This window comes from Uranotaenia lowii, chromosome 3 (assembly GCF_029784155.1).
Source record: "Uranotaenia lowii strain MFRU-FL chromosome 3, ASM2978415v1, whole genome shotgun sequence".
NCBI lineage: Eukaryota > Metazoa > Arthropoda > Insecta > Diptera > Culicidae > Uranotaenia > Uranotaenia lowii.
This window is the reverse complement of record NC_073693.1, coordinates 230711151-230735347: the sequence shown is the minus strand read 5'-3', so window position 1 is coordinate 230735347 and position 24197 is coordinate 230711151. Positions and strand designations below refer to the sequence as shown.

At 34.1% G+C, this 24197-nt stretch overlaps 1 protein-coding gene across 1 annotated transcript; it reads right to left on the bottom strand.

The window, feature by feature from the left end:
• Window positions 1-17938: 17938 nt before the first annotated feature.
• On the bottom strand, window positions 17939-18533 carry LOC129758586 (uncharacterized). Its single transcript, XM_055756128.1, has 2 exons — window positions 18416-18533; window positions 17939-18356 (listed from the first exon to the last, which is right to left on the bottom strand). The coding sequence occupies exons 1-2, from the start codon at window positions 18423-18425 to the stop codon at window positions 17992-17994; spliced, it is 375 nt and encodes a 124-aa protein (XP_055612103.1). The 5' UTR covers window positions 18426-18533; the 3' UTR covers window positions 17939-17991.
• Window positions 18534-24197: the final 5664 nt, after the last annotated feature.

Here is a 24197-nt window from a genome sequence, read left to right as displayed (position 1 = left end):
AAGGCGATATTTTAGGCGGCACTGTCCACTAATGAATTCCTTGCTCTTCTGATAATGCCGACAACCGTAACGCGCTTAATTGGATTTGCCAAATGCTGGGAACAGAAAAGAAATAGCTCAACACCCGTCTTTGCATGCGACGTGGATTTCTTCAAACCTGAGTGCCTCAAAGGCGATATTTTAAGCGGCACTGTATACTATGGTATAGCCTAGCACTACTAATAGTTCCGTCAACTGGAACTCGCGTAAAAGGACAGGCCAATTGCTGTGGACGGAAAGGAAATGATTGAGCATGCGTCTTTGCATGTGACGTGGATTTGGCAAACCTGAATTACGCGAAAGGCAGTATTTTAAACGGCACTGTCTACAACAGAACTTTATAGCACTATAGTTTTAAGTAGTTCACTAGGTAGGTATCAAATTAATAGGCTAATATTACAATTTTTAGGTAGGGTAAATAACTAATAATCTAGCATGGGGAAACAGTCTGGATTCTGCAAACTTTTAACCGGATGTGGTCCTGTCATCCGTCGTTGATCAAGCTACGTCAACCAGCTCGCCGCTGAACTGCAGTTGAAGGCGCCGACGTATAATGGCGCGACGCTTGAGCTGGACCAGTGCACCCAGTTGCCAACAGGCGTGGTTGGTAGACGAGCAAGAGTCTATCCGAAAAGGTATGTTTCCCTTTAAAGAAAACTTGGTTCACTTGGCGTCAATAATTTATCTTCAAAATGGCGGCCACGGAAAAATGAATGATAATGATTTGCATTGAATATGACGTCGAATCATGTGGAGCAACTTTTTTTTAACTGGGTTGAAAATTATGAAGGTTGCATATTAATAAACAAGATAAATAAATATATTTTAAATGGTTTATGTTGTTTTTTTGTGGATGTCGGATTTTTTTATACTTTGGTATGAAAGATAATCACAAATAGCGTGAAAATTCTTAACTCGAAATATGTTTTCTGAAAATTGAGTTTTTAAACGAAATTTTGAAAGTGAGCAATAAAGTGTAAAAAAAAAAAATGAAAATCTGAATTGATTAAAAACAAATTTAATTTACAGGAGAATTTTTCACTTAGGAGGAAAATCTTAAGCAAACGTTCGCAACAAAACAAAAGTTTTATAAGTCAAAGTTGATTTATAAAAAGAAGCACCGTTCATGATTACAGTTCTTAGTCATGAACAATGGAAAATTAAAACAATCGCTGTGATAAAGAAGTCCACAAGGACTTTGGAATTTTGACTTGGGAAAACATCTGTTGCATTGGTTTTTAAGGGTTAATAAAAGTCCCTCTTAGGTACAACCAATTCTTAAATGATTGCGAAAATATGTTAAAAAAAAAGAAAATAAAATTAAAGTCATTTTAGGGTTAGAAAGACATCATATTGAATATGTTAGTCTCTACTAGGCAATTTTGAAATGAATGTAAAAAGAATACAATGTTGGCGTGTGAAAAAAAATAGGGTTAATGACAGTCCCTAATAGACAAAACGAATTGAGTTTGAATATTATGAAGTCAAGAGTGAATAATCAAGAATAAAGAGTTTAGTGTTAGGATCTGGAATGAAGCGTAAATTGATAGAATGTCAAGAATCAAGATTTGAGAGTCAAAAGTGATTAGGCTACAGTGAGGAATTATTAGAGGCTAAAATTGTGAGGATTGAAGAGTGTGAGTAAAGAACAACAAGAAAATAATAAAATGTGAGGAGTAAAAAAAAAAAAAAAAGGGTGAAATAAAGAGTAAATGGTGAAGAATCAACATTAAACAGTGCAAAGTAAAGAGTAATTAACAAAGAATAGAAGGGTGAAGAGTAAATACTAAAAAGAAGAAAGTAAAAAAAAAATGAATGCATGATAATTAGGCGTAAATATTGAAGAAGTAATAATAGATGTAATAAAAAGAAAGAAAAGTAAGAGTGAAAAGTCAAGAATGAAGGATGAAGAGTAAAAATTGAAGAATAAAACGCAGAGATCAAAAAGTAAAAAGAGAAGAGTAAAGAATATAGAACAGAAAGTTATTGGTAAGGAATGAAGAGTACAGAGTAAAAAAAATTAAATTTTCAAAAGGTAAAGAGTAAAAAGGTTAATAATAAAAAGAGAATAGCAAAGAATTATAAGCCAAAAGTATGTTGGCTACAGAGAAGATTCATGAGTCAAGAAGCTAAAATTGAGAGTGTAGAGACCAACAGTAACGTTTAAAAAAACCCAGAAAAACCAAGAATAAGTTGAAGAAAATCCTGGTTTCGGATGGATAACGGTCCCAACAGGTTGAGTTAAAAAAAATGAAGTCCTGTTTTTGGGTGAATAACAGTCCCAACAGGTTAAGTTTGAAAAAAAAAAAATGAAGTCCTGTTTTTGGGTGAATAACAGTCCCAACGGGTTAAGTCTAAAAAAAAATGAAGTCCTGTTTTTGGGTGAATAACAGTCCCAACAGGTAAAGCTTGAAAAAAAAAAATGAAGTACTACTTTGGGTGAATAACAGTCCCAAGAGGTTAAGTTTAAAAAAAAAATTGAAGTCCTGTTTTTGGGTGAATAACAGTCCCAACAGGTTAAGTCTAAAAAAAAAAAAAAAAAAAATGAAAAATGAAGTCCTGTTTTTTAGGCGAATAACAGTCCCAACAGGTTAAGTTTGAAAAAAAAAGAAAGAGATACTACTTTGGGTGAATAACAGTCCCAACAGGTTGAGTATAAAAAAAAATGAAGTCCTGTTTTTGGGTAAATAACAGTCCCAACAGGTTAAGTTTGAAAAAAAAAAATTAATGAAATACTAGTTTGGGTGAATAACAGTCCCAACAGGTTGAGTTTACAAAAAAAATGAAGTCCTGTTTTTGGGTGAATAACAGTCCCAACAGGTTAAGTTTTAAAAAAAAAAAAGTTCGGTTTTTGGGTGAATAACAGTCCCAACAGGTTGAGTTTAAAAAAAAAAATAAGTCCTGCTTTGGGTGAATAACAGTCCCAAAGGTTGAGTTTTTTGAATATTGAAGTGCTGTTTTGGGTGAATAACAGTCTCAAACAGGTTAAGATAAAAAAAAATGAAGTCCTGTTTTTGGATGAATAACAGTCCCAACAGGTTAAGTTTAAGCGGAAGTTATCCTTATTTTGGGTAACAGTCTTATACTGGTTCAGTTAAGGAAAAATGAGATAATGAGTTTTCAGATTCAAAATTCAGTAATTTGGAACCATACACGGAGGCCAACAAAACGAAACAAAGAGCTAATAATCCAAAATAAACATAGAATCAAATGTCATAAATCAAAAACTAAGAGTCAAAAAAAAAAAAAATCAAAAAGACAGAGTAAAAAATATGTATATATAGGAATATCCGGGTTTAAGAGTCAAATGTTAAATATCATTTAGTTGAAGTGTAGAATTAAACATCGAATTAGATTTGGAGATTGAGAATAAAATGTTAAGCATCAATTGAAAAAAAAAGTAGAGAGTACAGATGAAGAATGAAGGGGGAAGATAAAAACTTACGAAAAAGAGATACAAATAAAAGAACAAAGTGAAAATAGTAAAAGTTATAAAGAGAGAGAGAAAAGTAAAGAATGAAGAGTGGAGAGTAAAAAAGGAATGTAGTGGAGAGAATAAAGAGAAAAGGGTGAATAGTGAAAAGTACAGAGTAAATTGTAGAAAGTAAAGAATTAAATGTAAATATAGAAAAAAAAACTAAATTGTAAAGTAAAGAGTAATGGGCAAAAGCGTAGCAAAAAATTAAGAATGTGAATTCTACAGTTATACAAAACAATGAGATAAATAATGAAGAGTGAGAATACATAGGATAACGAAAATAAAAATGATGAATAATAGGTAAAGAGGAGAAATTATGTCAAAAGTAAGGATTCTAAAGGATTGAAAGAATGGTTGACCCCTCTTTTAATGGGACGTACAAAAAAATATAAATAAATAAAGGATTGAATAGGTATTCAAGACTAAAAAATCCTAGAATTCTTATACTTAATACTAAATTATCAATTATTAATTTGAACAATTTATGTTCAAAAGTTGAAGTCATGTTCAAAAAGTCAAGGGTAAAGTATCATGACATGGAGATCAATAATTTAACATTATACAATACTGAATCGAAGGTTGAGAATGAAGTGCCAATTATGAATTCAAGAGAAATAAGCAGAGAGTATTGAGAAAAAAAAAATGAATAATGAAAACTAAAGATTAAAGAGTGAAGGGGGAAAATAAAGGACAACGAACGAAGAGTAACTTTAAAAAAATAAAGAGTAAATAGTAAAAAGAAAAATTAAAGAATATATAGTAAATAGTAGAGGGTGATGAGTAAAGAGTAAATAATGAAAAGTAAAGCATCTTCAGTAGATAGTGAATAGTGAAGAATGGAGGGTAGTTAAATAAGGTTCGAGGAGAGTGTTAATAAAAAATGGTAAATAATAGAGAGTGCTTGAAAGCAAACCAGTTAAAAAAAGTGTAAAGTGTATGAGTGAAGAAAAAAAAAAACTAAGGATTATCGAGTAAAAAAAAAAGGCAATGGTGAATAATAAAAAGGCAAAAAGAAACACAGAATGAAGAGCGTTAAAACGAGGAGGATTTGAACAATTAATGGTAGATGGCGCAACGAGCGAGGTGGTTAGACCAAGTGGAGCGTGATCTGGCGAACGTGGGGTGCCCGAGAAATTGGAGATCGGTTGCTATGAACCGAGTGAATTTTAGGATTTATGTTCGTAAAGTTATGTCGTGAGACGGAATACTATGTAAATAAATAAATAAATAAATAAATAAATAAATAAATAAATAAATAAATAAATATGATAGAGGGTAAAGATTGTAGGTAGTGAAGAGTTTAAATTAAAAATTAAAGGGCGGTAAGTGAAGATTGAAGAGATCTGCTAAGTATTAGAATTTTTGTGAAGATTAGGTAACTTAGAAAGTTTAGGCGGAACATTCCTGTTATTATTTAAAAAAAAAGGTCATGGATAGATCCTTTTAGTTCATCCAAGATAATAAATTACATCAGACGTATGTGTAAAATAAAAAAAATGAAAATAAAATTAGCAGAGTGTAGAAAAAAACCTTTTTAGGAGTAAAAGTGAAAAACAAATGTAATGAAATGGGTGAAGATCAAAGAGCGAAGCGTGGAGAGTAGGTGATAAAGTGTGGAGAGTAAAAAAAAAAACTAGAAAAAATAAAGAATAAAGAATTGAGAGTGAAGAGAAATGAGTGAAGAATAACAAGTAAAGAGTAAAGGATGAAGAATTAAAAAAAAAAATTACAAGCGAAGAGTGAGAAATAAAGAGTAAAGGGTGAAGAATCAACACTAAATGATGCAACATAAAGAGAGATTAACAAAGAGTAGTTATTAAAGAGTTGAAAGTATAAAGAAATGAGTGAATGATCAAAAGTAAAGAAAGAATAATTAAGTGTGGAAAGTAAAAAAAAAAATAATTAAGAAGTAATAATAAATGTAATCAAATAAAAAAGTAAGAGTTAAAAGAAAAGAGAAAAATTAAGAGTAAAGATTGAGGAATAAAAAAAAAATGATATGAAAAATTTAAAGTGGAAGAGTGAAGAATATAAAACAAAAATAAAATGTAATGAATGAAGAGTACAGAGTGGAAAAGTAAATAGTTAAGGGTAAAAAGTTAAGAAATAGTAAAAATTGAAAATGAAAAAGATAAGAGTAAAGAGGGAAAAAGGAATGATTAAGAGTTGAGAAAGAATAGTAAAGAGTAAACAATGGAGAGTACAGAGTCAATTGTAAAGAGCAAAGAATATACAGAAGTAAAAAGTCAGGAGAGAAGAGTGAAAAGTGAAGAGTCTAAATCCAATTGAAGTGCGTAAAGAGTTGAAAGTAAAGTGTGAGAAGTAGATAAGTAAATATCAAAATGTAAAGAGTGAAAGTAGAAAAAGCAATGAGTTATGAATAAAGAGTAAAGCGTAAGGAGCGAAGAGTTTAATACAATGAATAAGAAGTAAATGATTAAGAGTTTAGAGTTATGAATAATGAATAAAGCGTAAGGAGCGAAAAGTTTAGTACAAGGAATAAGAACTAAATGATTAAGAGTTGTGAAAAAATTTTGTTTGAAATTTGGAACATAAAGTTGACAAATTTACGAACCTTTTTTTTTTTGTTCTTTAAATATTTAAACGTCAGCAGTAAGAGTACAGGTGAAGGCGAATGTAGAGAATATTGTATATAGATAGATAAATATTAGTTTAATTGAAATCGGTTTATTCCGATTATTAAGTTAGCAATATTCAAATTCGTATGAACGACCGTAAGATTGGTTTGATCGATTTCGAGAACATCGAGACGATTGTCAGGAATGACAGCTAGAAGAGAGGATATCAATTAAAAAGTCTCAGAATATAACACTTGTAGGAGAGAGTGAGAGAACAGTGTGAAATTCAAACAGGAAAGGTTCATGTATGAGGAGAGAGGCTTCAGTTAATAGAGCGAGCTTAGAAAGTACGGTTCGTTAAAGTGTTTGTTTAACAAAAAACGGGATTTTAAGTTAGTGAAATTTTAAGAAAATAAGTGAAAATCGAAGTGGAAGTAAACTCGTCCGGAAAAGGCATCGATCAGTCACGACATGAAACATATGGATTTTGGATAAAAATGGTAGCTCATATAACGCGGAAGTTAGAATAATCGGAGCTCGGATAAGCGGGATTTTACTGTACATATTTCGTGCTATCTGAGGTGGCACCGAAGTATTCCAATTTGATCAAATACTGTTAATGTCTTGAAAGTTATGTGATTTGCAGGACAATTATAAAGTTTCTTTTAAAATATTGTACTTTACCTAAATTTTGAGCATATTGATCACATTTATTAAATTTTGAGCATATTGATTCTCAAAGACGCTTATCTCGCTCACTGTTTATAACGACTAAAAATGCATGTTTATTAGAACGAAATGTTAATGTAATTTGTTCTAAGCTGTATTCCTTCCGTAGTGCATAAGATGTGAAACAACTTCATAAAATGGAAGAAATACGTTGGTTTTCCTGATCAATTGTCTTTCAATAAAAAAAGCATTTGGTAAAATTTCACAAAAAGAAGAGTACGCCCATTTTCCGATCGAAAAAGAGTACATGTACTCTTAAAAGAGTACGTATGGTAACCCTACTCAGGGGGGGGGGGGGGGGGGTGGTCTCATTATGCCCCTATAGTGACTGGTTTTTAAACGTTTTTATCTAATTTTTCAAGTTTCAGCCAATTAGGCAATAGACAATTTTAGTGTCTGAACACGAAACAATGATGTAATTCACATATTAAAGCTATTTTCTATGGTTAAATAAGCGTTTTCCTTAAGGTGGCAATTATCCCGATCAAGAGGGAAAAACAAAATTATATAAAAATGAGATATTTTGATACTTATTTTTTTCTATCTATATGTGTTATATTTGAGCACTCGTAGGATGTTAAAATATCTCAAATTATATCAAAAAATCTATATGACAAGAGCTAAATTATATCAGTTATTTATATGCTCCAATCAAGATTATATCTCGTTCAGATAGCATAGTTTGATATTGGGCAGAACAAATACCGTCAACTGGGGCAACATGCAACAATTTTGAACTTCAATGGCTCCTAAAATCTTAATGCTTACAGATAATCATACCTCTTGTACATCAAAAGTTTTAAGGTTGATGGGACACCAAACTGACGAAGTTAGAAAAAAAATATTGGTTTTAACAGTTATTTTTAAATTTACAAAAACATGCGATTTTAACCCTACTAAGAAAAAGGGGTAAGAAGCAACAAACTCTGTAATTAATGAAAAATTAAATGAAAACGTTTAAAAATTTTAAAGATTTTTAAACATATGTGATGTCATAACGCATAAAATACTAATTAGAGTAATTTTTGGTTTTGTTCGAAAAAAATTATACATTTTTTCTGTGAAAAATGTTTTTAAGAAAAAAGTGTTATCTGCTGCATACATTTAGGGGTAAAAAATACTACAAACTATTCTATTATCTTAAATCAAGTAAATAAATCTTGGGATTGATAAAATATTAATGTTAACAAACGCATAATACAAAACAATCATATCCCAGCATATGGGAACACGATTAATGAGTTTTAGTTCTGATTTGCATTTTGTTGCATTTTGCCCCAGTCAGCTAACTGAATTATAAAAATATTTATTAAAAAAAAATTGGTGATTGTTCGAAAAATATTTATACACTTACAGTGTTGGTATTGGATACTGAAAACAATATAAAGTTTGTAGGTGATATCATTATAAAAATCAAAAACTTCAAAAAACTCTATCACGATGTTAAAAACTATGTCATCATCAATTTGTTATCATTCAATTATAACTTTTTTCAGTATATTGAAATAAAAATTGAATGAGTGTTGTGGTATACAAATGTTGCATCTAACCCTGCTTTTGCATGATGCCCCGTTTGACGGTATTATCACAATTATAACTTATCAAGGTATGAATGCTTCGAGAAAATTTTCTAGTGGAATGTCAGTAACCCACACTATTTGCTAACACTATGCTCCATTTTTTGTTTCCCAAAAATTCGATTCAATTTAAGGAATCTGTACGGTTTGGGCCGTTGCCTTTGATGTCCGTGTTTCATAAAAAGTTGTACGTATATCAAAATAAGATATAATCACAGCAAAAAAAGTATTGTGATATTACATCAAAAATGTGCACATAACTTGAGTCGCAAATGGTACCTAATATTACATCATTTTGATGTACAAGCTATTGCCCTCATTAGATGTACAGAAACTTTACGAAATGAATGTAACGTAGTAGACGGATTCGGGCATACAATAAATACATATAGGTACCGTAATCCGGGGTAATATTGATCACTTTTTTTCACTATTTTTCGATTGTTTTTTCTGTAAAGGGGAATGTGGCATGTTTCATATTTTTAAAACCAGTACTGGACTCCTATGAACACAAAACATGCTTGCAGAAATTTATTAGACTACTTTAAATTTGATTAAAAAATCGATATAATCTCTGTTCAGGATTTGATGCTTTGGGGTGACATTGATCAGTCTCTATTTTGACGGTCTTATCGAGTTTTCTAGATCATAAAAGATACAAAACACCATCATAATATTTTCAAATGCCTGTTCATTAATTTTACCTAGTTTTTAACGTTTTTTTTTTCAAAACATTTATAATTGAAAAAAGAACAATTATGCTGCATACATTTAGGGGCAAAAGTTATAACAATTGCTAAATAGTTTGAGCTACAAAATATAAATTAAATTTTACCTTCACACGTTCTCCTAGGCCCACCCACTACTACCATTTTCATTTTTTCTTCAAAGTTAACCATTTGATAGGGTTCCTATCCATTTTTTTTCAATACGGGCTTACTCTTGGAAATCGTCCTTTATTTTTAAATTTAAAAAAGTTATCATTAAAGACTGTAAAAATAACACTATAACTATACATATACAAAGAAAAAAAGTAGTTCTTTCAAATTCAACAACCCGTTTGCTTCTAAATGCTTTTTGGTATCATCAGGAGAGCTGTTTTTTTGCGAGCCTTGGAAAAAATAGATATTTTAAGATTTTAAAATAACAATTTTACTAACAGAAAACAAGTTTCAAATACAAATCAAATTATGCCTTTTTGTTAGTAAATTAATAGACTTTCAAACGTAGAAAACAGTTTTCAAAAATTCAAACTATAGACTTAGTTATTGGTGATTAATTGGCACAATTCCATGTTGATCAAAGCTACCCCGGTAATCAATGTTACCCCGTTTTACGGTACGGCTTTTATGCGACTGCAAGTCGTTATTACTTCAGATTTTGCATGACTTTTTGTATAATTTGTTATTGATTCGTATTTAATTCGAAACAGGATTTAAGTCTCAAAGTTCAGATTTCGGTTTGTATCTATGCGCACGGGGATTAGAAAAGTAAATCATCATCACTTACATTGATTAAAAAACTTTCAATTGATGATTTGTCGTTTATTAGCTTAGCTTGGTGGTTGAAGTTTTATTTTTGCATACATTTTTTGTCTTTTGAGAATCCTCGAGCCTAACAATATAAGTTAAACTATCATCTACATTCTCTGGACAATATTATCTTAATCTTAAACTAGAAGATTTCTTCTTGGGCTGTCCGGAAAAAAGGGCTTTCTTGAAAAGGTCGATTAACCTTCTGAAAAGGATGAAACGTTCAGAACATGAATTCTCTTCGTCTGCTTTGAAACTTTCATAGTTCTTAGGATTTTTTCGATGATCGACTTCAAAACAAAACTCGAGTTTGGGCCTCATACACGACAATGGAAGAATGAATTACGTTTTTAGTCAGCGTTTCACACATCAGAAAATATATACTCTTGAGGCTCCATTTGATTCCCATTCGTGTCCTTTGGATGACCGATTCCGTGTGTTTGCAAACCAAAACTGATAATTTCTGTAAGGATTAAATTTTAAAAAAATTACAGGGAGGATGAACATAACAAAAAACTTATCTTCATATCCAGATGTTTAAAACCTTCGAATCTGTTTGGGATTAGTGATTTGGGCCAATAGCCTAAAAAAAAGGGAAATAGTTCGGAGATGTGGTTTTGCTAAGATTTTTAAAGAATTTTGATTGTATTTACCTGCAGAACAAATACTCCTGAGCCCCGCAATCCGTTTCACAGTTTTTTATATTGATAAAATTTTAAACATCAGTTGATAATAACATTGACTACTTGATGCAATATTACATAGAAGTTTGTGATATTACACTACATGACCTGTTCTTGTTGTGAACATCATTTTGATGTAATATTGAAGCGAAAATCGTGAATAATACGTCGATCCCAGAAATTACATCGGCTAGCGCTACATTTTTGTTTGCTGTGATCATTTCATTTAAGGACAATCCGAGAAAAATCTTTATCATTGAAAATGAGCTCAACCCCATTCAAGCCTGTCAATCAGAATAAGATATAATTTAGATTGAAGAAACTTAAAATCGAAAATTTTGAGTACTTAATTATAACTGAATCAGATATAAATATCTTGGTGAGATACGTTTGAGTTATTATTTTGATATGCTCTCCTGATCGGGATACCCTTATCTCCCCTACCAACAACTAAATATTGCTTCATTCACTTTAGTCTTAGAAAAATTCCTACCAAGCAACTCTACGTCCACCGGGGAATAAACGAATCCCTGATTTTATGATTAATTTTCAATCGCTGCTGTGAGAAATGTTAGAACATAAACTCAGCAATGCAACCAACAACAGAGCATCTCAGTGGGTGTTTTCGATATGTGGCATGGAATGTGACCAGAGCTCTTCCCTTGAATGAACTTCGCATGTCTAGAGAACGTAAAAGAAGCATTTTGCTTCGAGGGTGGTGTCCAGGAAAAGCAATAGTTTGATTTGTATTTGCTTTGTGATGTGGTAAATCTATTTCAGGTCTCTTCAATTTAAAGGACTACTAAGACTAGGTACACTAATTTATTTGAATGTACATTTAAACTAATATGATGTATCCAGGTTAAAACTCAGTTTAGCGTAGCTAGTATTGAATGTTGACATAATTTTGACGAATCAACAACTCGAGCAATCAGTTAACATTCGTTTTCAAACTTTCACCACGTTCAAGTTTAAATTTCTCGAACCGATAATTCGAAATTGGTGCCGAATTAGCGAACAATATTTCATGTCAAACTTTGGCTAGTGAAAGTTTCCGATTGAGCAAGTCGATTTTATCTGTGAGTTTTTTTCCCTAATAGTTTTCCCTTAGTTGAGGTAAACTTTAAGAAAAATGGGGAAAGGTATCGAATTTTGCAAAAAAAAACACTTTCAGGGATGGATGTGAAGTGAGGAAAGCGAGTTTTTTTTAAGCGGCTACAAAGTTTATCTTTCGAATTCAAGTACCGTAAAACGGGGAAACATTGATCACCGGGGTAAATTTGACCAACAATAAACTTTTCCACATTATCACCTATAACTCAGTCTATAGTTTGAATTTTTGAAAACTGTTTTCTACGTTTGAAAGCCTATTAATCGAGTTTCAAATAGGCAAAATTTGGTTTGTATATGATTTTTTTTTCTGTTAGTAAAAAATCTATTTTCAAAATCTTAAAATATCTATTTTTTGAAGACTCGCAAACAAACAGCTCTCCTGATGATACCAAAAAGCATTTAGAAGCAAAAGGGTTGTTTAATGTGAAAGAACAACTTGTATATGAACTGTTATAGTGCTATTTTTATAGTGATTTAATGATAAATTTCTGATATTTAAAAAATAAGGACATTTGGCAAGAGTAAGCCCGTATTGGACAAATGGATAAGAACCCTATCAAATCGTTAACTTTGAAGAAAAAATGAAAATTAAAATAGTGGGAGGGCCTAGCGGAATGCCTGAAAGTAAAATTTCATTTGTATTTTGAAGCTCAAACTATTTAGCAATTGTAATTATTTTTGCCCCTAAATGTAGGCAGCATCATAATTCTTTTTTCGATTATAAATATTTTTAAAATAAAACGATAAAAATCAAGTTTAAATTGATAAACTAGCATATGAAAATATTATGAAGGTGTTTTGTATCCTTTATGATCAAGAAAACTCGTTACAACCGTCAGAATAGAGACTGATCAATGTCACCCCAAAGCATCATATTCTGAACAGAGACGAAAACGATTTTTAAATCAAATTTAAAGCGGTCTTATAAATGTCTGCATCCATGTTTTTCATTCATAGGGGTCCAGTACTGGTTTTAAAAATATAAAATATGCCACATTCCCCTTAACAGAAAAAATAATCGAAATATATTGAAAAAAGTGATCAATATTACCCCGGATTACGGTAAGTACAGCTCTAATGTGTGTGTGAGTGTGGTTAAGTAATGGGATTTTTCTGAAGATTTCCCGATTCTTTCGCCAAACCGTACGTATATGGTTGCGAAAGTTTTATTCTGTTTCGGAGTTATTCAACATCAACTGGCAGTAATAAATCACGTGTATGTTTAAGGTGGGGGTAAATAAATAACTGTTCGAAACTGTACTTTCAGCTTAAAACTTTAAGCTTCCGATCAATTGAACTTTTTTGTTTCGCTAGAACGATTTGAGTCTGTTAAGGGGATAATTAATTGGAGGAATGCAACCCACGACCTCGTTCGTTTCATTTAAACTTGCATTCTGACAATCAACGTTTCAAATAATTGTAGTGCTTTTCCACTGATGGCATGGGTTCGATTCCCATCTCGGTACTGGGTGTTAAATGTTAATCTTAAGTTGTCCGCGTCATTTATTCAGTCTGTAAAGCCTAAATCGGCTAAGACGGTGTATGTCTTTTAAAAGGAACTTCTCTTTATAGAATTGAAATTTGTACCGCAGTACGTGGTTAATAGACACAATTTACAATATTTTTATTTAAAATTCATTCAAATAATATTTTATCAGCCAAAGATTTGCTGTATTTGGAGTATTTTGTGAACCTGAACAAAACTTAATTGGAGTAATAAATAAAGTGTTGAATGGATTTTTAATATCAATTATTAAATAGCCGTTTTTGCGTGAAAACGACAGGAATTTCCTTGGCGTTCCACTTTGTTGCATCTGTTGATTTTTTTGATAAACATATGCGTAGTGTTTGACCAATGATATTAAAATTCATTCGTGGAATACGTGAAGCATGCGCGGTCCTTTAAGGGGGGGAAATAGGGGTGATCACCCCCAAGCAGGAAAAATCCGTTACAAAATACCAAGTAATTTTATTAACATTTAAAATTTTTTGAATTTTAAAAATTTTCTACTGGGAATTCTACTGGCAATCTGCTTTGTTTTTTAACTTTCTTTTAACATTATTGAAAATCAAATTTATTTATTCGCTAAACACTCACGGTTTGTTTGATGATTACATACAACTTCAGATCTACGAAAAAAAATCGTTTAGGAAACAGTTTTTTTTTTTTTTTTTATTTCATAATCAAATGGCCTAAAGAAATTAATTTCAGTACTTTATCGGTCCCAAATATTGAACATATTTGTCGTTTTTTACCATTCTTTTTACACATTAACGCATTCAGATTTTTTCTGGCCTAACTGTCGATAGTTTTTTAAATCGAAAAAGACATGGATCAAGAATTTCTGACGCTACCAAAGAGCTTATTAAAAATAAATCGCGGAAAGCACAAATACGGGAGTAAACGCAAACAAGACGATTCCCAAGCAACCAAAAGTCCCACAAAAACAGGTAAGGGGAAACTGTACAAGAGTACAAGACGCACCACGGGTAAGATGGCCCATGCCATTCTTCCTCAAAAATACAATACACAGAAAAAAATAATGACTACACAGCAAAAATTAATTGCTGTAAAATTACGGCAAATATCCTGTAACAAAAAGGAGCATTACATTGCCCGTAATTTTACAGTTAGAACAAAAAATTACAGGACCTTCATTTTTCAATGAGCATATCGATTAAAGGTTCTTTGAAAATTGCAGGCCTGTAAATTTTGGGTGTGTTTTTTTATTGTTTAGATTCTTATTGGATTTTTTTTTCTGAAATAATAAAAATTATATAGAAACAGTTTTTGAATCTTACAGTTTATTTGATACCTACAATAAATTTGAAATTATTAATTAATAAATTAATAGCATTATATTTTTTCCGACTGGCTGATATTGCGCAGATCCCCGGAACATGCCCGGAACGTCCCAGTGGCCGCTGCGTGGCAGTTTTGGTCGCTGCTGCTGCTGGAGACGCGATGGATGAAAAAACAAATTGCAAATTGGTTTTTTGGGGATAACGAATATTAAAAAAAAACTTCTTAAACATACTGTACCGCATTAGCCAAGACATCGTAATCTGCATCGCTCCGATAGCAGCCGTTTGGACTTGCACCTGGACATGAACACCTCGATCTGGACGATTGGTTCACTATCCGCTTTAAGATCCGCAGCAAAAGTGGACAACAGTGTTTTGCTGATGATCGTAAAATTTGTTGTCTTCCGAATCCTCGAAAAAAAAATCTAGCCGATCGTCACGACACATCTGTTGGATTTTTCTTTTTGGCTGCTGGAGTTCCTTCGGTACGAAACCAACAAAACCAAATCAAAACAAACTGAAAAGTTCAGCGAGGTCGTTTTGACTTTTCATTTTCTATCTAACTGGGATGCTAGGCAAATTTTTTTCTCAAGTCTAATTTTAAATTATTGGAAAACACCGTAATTTCACGACACGTAATTTTTTCGACCTGCAAAACTACGGCAAATGTCATGCTCCTTTTTGTTACAGGACATTTGCTGTAAAATTAAATGAGGATCTGTGAACTTCAGGCCAACTTATTCAATATTAAATGATTTTTCCATGACACGTAATAGTCATTATTTTTTTCTGTGTAAACAATAAAAAAAACACACCCAAAATTTACAGGCCTGCAATTTTTAAAGAACCTTTAATCGATATGCTCATTGAAAAATGAAGGTCCTGTAATTTTTTGTTCTAACTGTAAAATTACGGGCAATGTAATGCCTCTTTTTTGTTACAGGATATTTGCCGTAATTTTACAGCAATAAATTTTTGCTGTGTAACCTATGGCTTCAAATGATGTCTTTATTGATTTTTAATGTGGTAAACAAACTTTTACATCATTTATCAGACAGAAAATTCACAAAAACGACTTTAGTTCTAAATGGAATCAGCGTGAAACTTGTTATTTTTTTTATTGGTAACATATAAGGTTTTATGGCAAACCAGCCTGCGAAATCTGATGAAATTACAGCTTATCGTTTTTCCACTCGTATGCACTGTCTTAAGACTATAAATATTTTGATGTGTTTTAATAACTTCCCATAAATTTTAATCATATCAAAAGTGGAGCAGAATGCCCTCCAGACCGCGTGTTGTACGCTAAAATTTTGAATGCTGTTAACTTTTGAGAAAACCGACCCGCCCAACTAGACAGCCAGAAATGCACCTATTATGACTTAGTAAATCTCGTATTGAGTACTTTTGTGACTTAAGTCACTTTAATCACAGATAACTTTAATGTACAATCACTTTTTTAAGTTCATTAATGAAAACATATATGTAGTTCACTCAATGGAATTGGGCAGTTGTTTTTCGTTATCAGCTACTATGTAACTTTCAAAGCCTTCATTTAAGCAAATTTGTGACTTTTTGTTGCTCAGGTTGTACTCCCGCATACAAAATAACTACTTTCTTGGTGAAGACGTAAATTTTGGAAAGCTTTGGATGAAAAAAAAAAACTATGTTTGCACTAGCCAGCAACTGCTCTGGAAAATATGTTTAAAATCGAAAAAAAAATCATGAATTAATAATCAAAATCAAAATAGTGTAAAAAGCGAGTTATGAATTCGAAAAAATAAATAGATTTTTTTTTGTTGAAATTTGATTTATTTATTAGTTATTATAATTAAATTTATCGAACATAAATGTTAAAATGAATAGGTTCAGTTACAATCAAATTAGTAAAACAATTTGGACTGACGAATTCGACGAATAAATCGGCCGGATGATTCTTTGAACTGATGTAGGTGCTCAGCATCCCGAAACATACGAGTGGTTCATTGTAGCCTTACGATGTTCGGTGGATTTGATGTGACAGCAACGATTTAGATCGCAGATTATTCGACGGGGCACTGGGGCACTGGGCAAGGTTGCCGAAAAAAAATTCTGTGTTTTTGAGAAAAATAATTCTGACTTTCTGTGATTTTACCCAAAAATTCTGTGATGGATTTCTGTGATACTATTTCCTTGCATTTCATAGAAAATTCATGATAAATTGAGTCTTAGTTGGGCAAAATCAATTACTATTACCAATCTTATCATACTATTCTAGTTCAAAGTAAGAAGTCTAAATTTGATACTGTCCGAAAAAATTATAATTTCGGAAATCCATTCAAAATTAAAAAATTCTGTGAAATCTGTGAAAATTTCAAAATTCCGCGTTCTGTGACACAGATTCTGTGATGAAAAATTGTTCAAAATTCTGTGAAATTACAGATTTTTCTGTGATTTCGGCAACCTTGGCACCGGGGGTATCATCCTTAGAAGATTTGGCGATTGAACTTCTCCATTCAAAATCTTAACATCGAAAGAAGCCTGTTGAGTCTTTCGGCGACATTCGAAGGTTTCGAGACCCAGAAGCTGACACCGATCCGAATATATTGGGAGGTCTTCGGGTTTACGCCAAGGCAGGTGTCGCAAGGCGAATCTGACAAACCGCTTCTGTACACGTTCAATCCTCAAAATCCAACTTAGTTGATACGGAGCCCAGACCACAGCAGCATGCTCAGTTATAGATCTGACGAGGGCGCAGTACAGTGATTTCAAGCACAAAGGATCTTTGAATTCACGTAACACTTTGGTGATCAGGGTGTCGACTCATATCTGGTAATAAAATTCCCTGATTCCAGGTTTGAAAAACATCCTGAGGAAGAAGCTTGAAGTTATAAAAAATATATTTCCCCCGAAAATAAACGCACAGAAAGCTTTGAGTCGAGAATACTTATCTATAACGATAATTTTAATGGAAGTATTATTTTGCGATTTTTCTTCCGCTTCTCGATGACTCTTCATCAGCTTTGTTTGATCTGATTCAAGAGCTTCCTTTTTGCGGCGATCTTTGTCTTCCAAATACAGGGCATGTGAATTTCGAACTCTCTGAATAAGTTTGTTGGAAATTTGGACTGATTTTATCCCTCCAGCATAAAAAACAGTATTATAGATCTGTCGTTTACACGCTAGAAACTATTAAACCATATATGTTTCAAAAATAACCATTTTTGACCTTTTCCCGGGAAATGTCATTTTATGAGTTCTCCATGAGAACCCATAAAACGACTTTTCGGGGAGAAGTAGAAATATGGTTATTTTTTAACCGTAAGAAAGATTACCGTAGAAATTGAAAAATGGTTATTTTTCAACCGTAAGAGCTGTTTTGTGCGATTTGTGAAATTGATTACAATTGTCGAAGGAATTTAGATGAACAAGAGTCATCAGGATAATTATTTTATTTCTTATAAACTATGATAATACTTATAAACTATGACCCATTTGATAGCCTTTTAATTTAAGCAAAAGTAAAGTTCCCCCACGAGCGCTACCGGGATGGGATGGATGGATGGCCTCTTGCGGAATGGCCAATACAATAATCACTAGTCTGCTATCCTTAACGGGGTGAGGGTGGAGGAGGCGGGTCTGGCGAATAACCTTTGACTCGCTGGTGATGTTTTCCATACATTCCGGCCCGTTCCAGCTGCTTCCGGATGGTGTGAAACACAATTCCTTTTGTACTTCCATTAGCTGTGGCTGATAACGATGGACCGGTGAGTGAGTCCTCGCCCTATTGAATGTTGTTGGTGTATCTGTCGTGCCTAAACCGGCGTCATCCAATCGGTACCCTGAAATTTTTTTTGTTTATGATGTTGGGATCGACAAATAATTGGAAGATATCACTTACCTTTCTCCATCTCCTACAAATCCGAAGTTTCCACGATTTCCAGAACCGATTTTTCTGTAAACTGGATGCTGTTCCGCGGAAGAAAACAATTTGCTTAATGGGCGTCCGGCTGTAATTGCTGCTTTCAAAATGGCGATATCAAATTATTCAACCATTTTCTGGTTTATACTCGAAAACTAGCAAAATGGTTCAAATTCTTTCTAGAAAAATTGTTGAAAAATAACCATATTGACGGTTTTGGAGTAAATATCATAAAATGGTTATTTAAGAATCATAAATGGTTATAACAAAATGAGCGTGTAGCCACCACTGATTCTTCACGCATATTTTCGAAGAGACATTCGGAATTTACCGAAAAACCACGTTTAACATTCGCGTTGCCATGTGAAAGACAGCAGATCATTTTGACGATGTTAGGGCTTGTGATATAGCTCAGTTGGTAAGTCTGTTGTCTCCTGAGCCGATGTCCGCGAGTTCGAGCCCAAGAGTAAACATCGAACGCAGTTGTACCGGATAAGTTTTTCAATAACGGTCCGCAACTTTGATAAAGTCGCGAATGCCATAAAGATGGTAAAACGACTATAATCGAAACAACACAAAAAATTTAGACGATGTTGAAGAATTGTGGACACTTGGCATTTGCTAGCACTTCACTCCAAAAATGATCCAGCCTTTCTTTGCTACGGTCATAATTATAAAATTTATCGCCTCTGGCAATCACTCCGGAATACTGCCGCACTGCTAAATCTGCCGAGGATCCACTAACGCGTCCAGTATCTGTCATAATATAGTCAAAGTCTTCTCAAATCGTTTTTTGGCCAATTTGGTATCGCTGCTGATAACTACCGGATCAAGGCAAGAGGCGGCCTTGGTCAGAGGATAAGTTAATGGCGATCGCTTTATTAACTTAAGTACAATTGCCTTCAGCATTCCTTTGCATTCGATACGAAATTGCAGAACTTGCTTTTCGCTGAGCTTAGGACATTTTTTCATAGCATTCTTAGTGTCATATCCGCATGTTTTTAAGAAGATAATAAACTATGACGTTTCAATTTCTTCAAATAAAATCAGGATCATTATTTTTTCCCTGATTGGTGCGAAAATTCCCTGATGTTCCCTGATTTTCCCTGATGCAAATTGAATTCCCTAATTTTCCCTGATTTTCCAGGTTTTTTCAGGTAGTCGACACCCTGCTGATGAAGCCGAGCTGACGATTCGCTTTGTTGATAACTGAAGAGCGTTGGCTGTTGAAAGTGAGCTGCGCATCGAGGATCACGCCAAGATCATCCACTTCAAAGAGCCTCTTCAAAAGCTGGCGGCCGATACTATAGTCATAAGGGATCGGTGTTTTATTCCGATAAAAAGTTATCGCAGAGCATTTTGATGCACTGACTGTTAGTTTGTTCTGTCTACACCATTCACCAAAATGGTTCAGCAGAGATTGGAGGCGAATGCAATCAGCAGTACATTCCACTGGCAGAAATATTTTAAGGTCATCAGCGTAACCAATTTTCTTTCCGTCTTCCAAGCTTATAATCAGATCGTTAAAAAATTGCGCAAATAATAACCCAAGCAACCAAAATTCCCCTCAAAAGGTTTCATAGAAGCTTAACCAGCTCTCGTTTCTATCTGAAGAGAATGCTAGTCAGCCCGAAATTTAAGTTCTTAAGGCTACTTTCAAGTTCGTTTAGGTGGCTGTAGAGAATGCTATTCAGCTTCTAAGAGAATGTCAAAAAACTTTTACGCGCCGGAAAAAATTCGGTTGACAGATTGCTCTGACAACCAGATGACAGATTGCTATGTTGCCGGTCTACCATGGTCTATTGATTTTAATTATATTGTTTTGATTACAAAAGCTACTTACGCCTAGAGAATTGAACCGCTGCTCTCGAGGTTGCAATTTAAACTTAATGTCATTTAAGGTGATTGAATGGGTTGGTCAATAGATAGGACTTTCAGTACATTTAATAAATAAATACAAAAATTCTCATCATCAAAAATTTATTCGAATATCTTAACATTGATAAGAAAAATTCTTTAATTTCAATTGGTAAATATCAGTGCTGATATAAAAAAAAACAATACCATGAAAAGAAACTGACATACATTTTTGACATGTCGCTTAGAATTCCCAAAAGGTTCTTTAAACACCTAGAAGTATCTTAACGGTGAGTTAGAAAGTGTAAAGCGAACGTTATCGACCTTCTTGAAAGAAGTGGCATTAAAGCGCTTAGAAGTTCCGTTATCGATAGTTTAACCTTTCAAAGGGCGATGGAAGTTCCTGAGTTACTTTTACGTGATAAAAGTCATCTGAAGCTCCCGTAAAACATTTTTTCAGCCAAATGTGAACTTCAGAGTTCCATCTTTAAGTAAAAACGCGACTTTTGGTTGCTTGGGAATGGCCCCAAATTACTCCCTTGGGGGACGCCAGATCCATTGGTAAAAGGATATGAAATGCAAGTGCCGTACATGATCCTTATGCAGCGCTCGGTGAGAAAGGATTTCAGCTAAGCAATCATGTTGTCATGAATGCCAAGCTTGGCAAGCTTAGCGAGCCAAATCTTATGGTCAATCGCGTCAAAAGCGGCTTTGATATCTGTATACACCGCATTGACTTGTTTTTTTTTAATTTCTAACTGATTGAGGCAAAACGACGTGTTTTCTATGATATAAGTACTCACCGATCTACCAGGCATGAAACCGTGCTGTTCAGGGGCGATGTACTGCGATGAGGCGCGTAAAAGGGCTTGGCCAACAATTATTTCAAAGAACTTAGACCCTGCAGACAAACTGGTTATACCACGATATTGCTTAACGTCTCGACGATCGCCATTTTTGAACACCGGAAACATAAACAAATTTTTCCATATATCTGGAATTTTCGTTGCTGGAATGATCTGTTGCAGATCCTAGCCAGAGGCAAGGAAAGAGCTTCGATACAGCTCTGCAAACAAGTTTTTTATGTTTCCGCTTTCATTGGCATTCATGCAATAATTTTGTTCCGATATATTCTTATAGCTGGCTTTTGCATGCGCTCATGCAGGCTGGGTTGGCCAGGGTTGAAGCTTGCGATCACCTGTTTTATTTGGTTCACTTGACACGGCCCTTCTCCTTCTCGAATTGGGATTCCCCAAATTCTAAAATTTTATGAATGAGGTTAGCTAGGGTGAAATGCTGTTTAAGCGGGTACCTGGATTACCTGGAGAACAGTATTCCAGTTGAACTCCTGGGCTTTCTCAACTTTACCGTTTCCCGCTCTTCGTATTGTAGTTATTTGTCGACTCTGAGGACAGCTAAATTTTGTTCCGTGGGCAGTTTGCATCAAACTCGTGCCTTGACAGACCTACAACATAAAACCGCTGTTTTGTAAGAAGGATTCGGTTTTCCATTTGGTTTTAACTTACGGTTTATCGACAAGGTGTGGTTTGCTTGAGGATGTAGTTTTAGTTGTCGATTGGCCTTTAGTTGCTCTGTTAGAGCGTTTTTCACGGTACCAAGTTGAGGTTCTTTAGGCTTTTGAGCTTATAGCGGAACTTGATGTGACTTCGATGATTTGCGGTACAGTAATCATTTGATTTTCTTAACTGTACATCTTTTTTTACTCATTCAAGAGTTTGTTGCTAAGCGCAATTCTTATTATTGGAAAGAACTGTTACAGATGCTCCAGAAAAATAGATAACTTATCACATTTCAAAGGTGATGGAAAGTATTAGAGAAACATGAGATATCAAAGAAAGAAAGAACATAAGCCGTAAATATCAAAAATTTCTCGTAAAAGATACAACGGCTCACCGGCAGGACTTGAACCCGCTAATTTCCGCTTCCGTACAAGGTCGGCGTTAGCCATTTACACCATGGTGAACGTGATGAAATAGGCTCTAGTATGCGTACATGTCGAGAGATAATTCATAGATTTCCTAAAACTCCCTTCTATTTAACAACATTTAATTGAACGACATTCATAACGGGAGATTCTATAATAAATTTATAAGTCGATATTATTTCTAACTTCCTGGTATACACAATATGAAAATCATGCTATCAACATTTTCTCCCATGGAACATTATATTCGCAGTATGAAGTTGTAATAAAGGATATCAAATCAGTTTGAATAATGGGTTTAAAAAGATTTAATTTCTTTTCGTCGTCGTAGGATCATCAAATTTGCGCGTAAAGTGGTGTTATGTATAGCCCGCTTTATAGTTAACCAAATGAGCTGAAATTCGGCATGAGGCCTTCTGGCAGGCAAAGAGGAAATTTCAGCTCTCGGGGTTTTCATTTTGGAACATACCCCTATTTTTAGAGCACCTATGTAAATTTCCACTTCAAGCCAATAGCAGGTATCCTATACGAAAGTCAGAAAGTAAGTACCTTTATGAACTGAACACCAACAATAAGCGATCATAATTTCACGTTTTTGTCTGATGGCAGGTCATTGAGATGACAAGATGATACCCGGATGACAGTCAGTGGGTGGTTAGGTAACTCTTACCTGTCACTTGTTCATTATAACAAACTTAAATAAGAATAACGAAACTTGTCTCTATTGTCAAATGTCGACAAAGCTTTGCACTATTGCAGCAGCTCGAACCAACGCAAAGCTGATTAGCGGCAGATTAATGCTACCGGTTTGTTTGAGCGAGGCACTGCATGTGGAGGCTCGTCTGACAACAACAGCAAAAAAAAATCTGTCGTGTGCGATTTACCGAGTCCATTTCAAACAACATCATCACCATTATCGTGATCATCGTCAAACCCGGCCATCAATGAAAACGAGCAAACATATTTGCATATTGTTGCATTTTTCCTATCTGCCCCGGCTGCGTATATGAATGTGCATTATGCAATGGGTGGTGCCATTTGGATGAATGAATGAACGATGAAAGCAAATCGGTGCCGGCTGCCGATGCACTTTGCTCAATGCATTCTAATAGGGGGCAGCTATTACCAATTTAGATGCTTGAATAATGTTTAGATTTTTTAAATGGAACTACTAAATGGAAGAAAAAATCAATAATTGCAAAGTTGAGATTCAGTAGACACGTTTAAAATGAAGTTTTTGTTTTCGAAAGTTCCATTTGGGTAAAAAGCAAAATGATGCGAATTGATTTCGTTGAAGGCAATTTGATAGACATGTCATGCAATACCCTATAACCCTAATATACTGACCAGACAGAAACATATGTTCGAAGGTAGTCGCATGGCAGTCTATCGACAGGAGATACACCTCATCTGCTTGCTACCATATGCCATGAACCAAAAAGTCATTCAGTCGTGGGTGCGATAATGGCCATTTTTCCACCAGAACTCTCCTCAGGTCGTTCCAGGCTCGGGGGTTTGATGACAACTGTCATGTTATTCGAGCCCTCGATAGTATGGAACGACAACGGTACCTGCGAATTCCACTAAATGATCACTTTTGCATCATTCAATTTATCGACAGTCCGTGGTGCGGTGCGCATTTCATTCACTATGGCTCCCGGATGCATCCGTGGATGCTTTCATGTGCATTGAGCTACGGACAGAGCAAACTGATACATCAGATATTGGCCAAAGTGGAATAATGATGATGTGCTTCTCAGCGCTCGTTTCGAATTGTTCGATTTGATTATGGTTTACTGTTGTTCCTCTGGCCTGTGGCTGACAGCCCAGGTGAAATGATTGGATGTTCCGTTTGCAATATGACAATCGATTGTCAAAATGAATTTTCCGCCAGGTATCAATCACAGTGATTTCCGAGAGAGAGAGAGAGAGAGAGAGAGAGAGAGGATAGAAAATTCA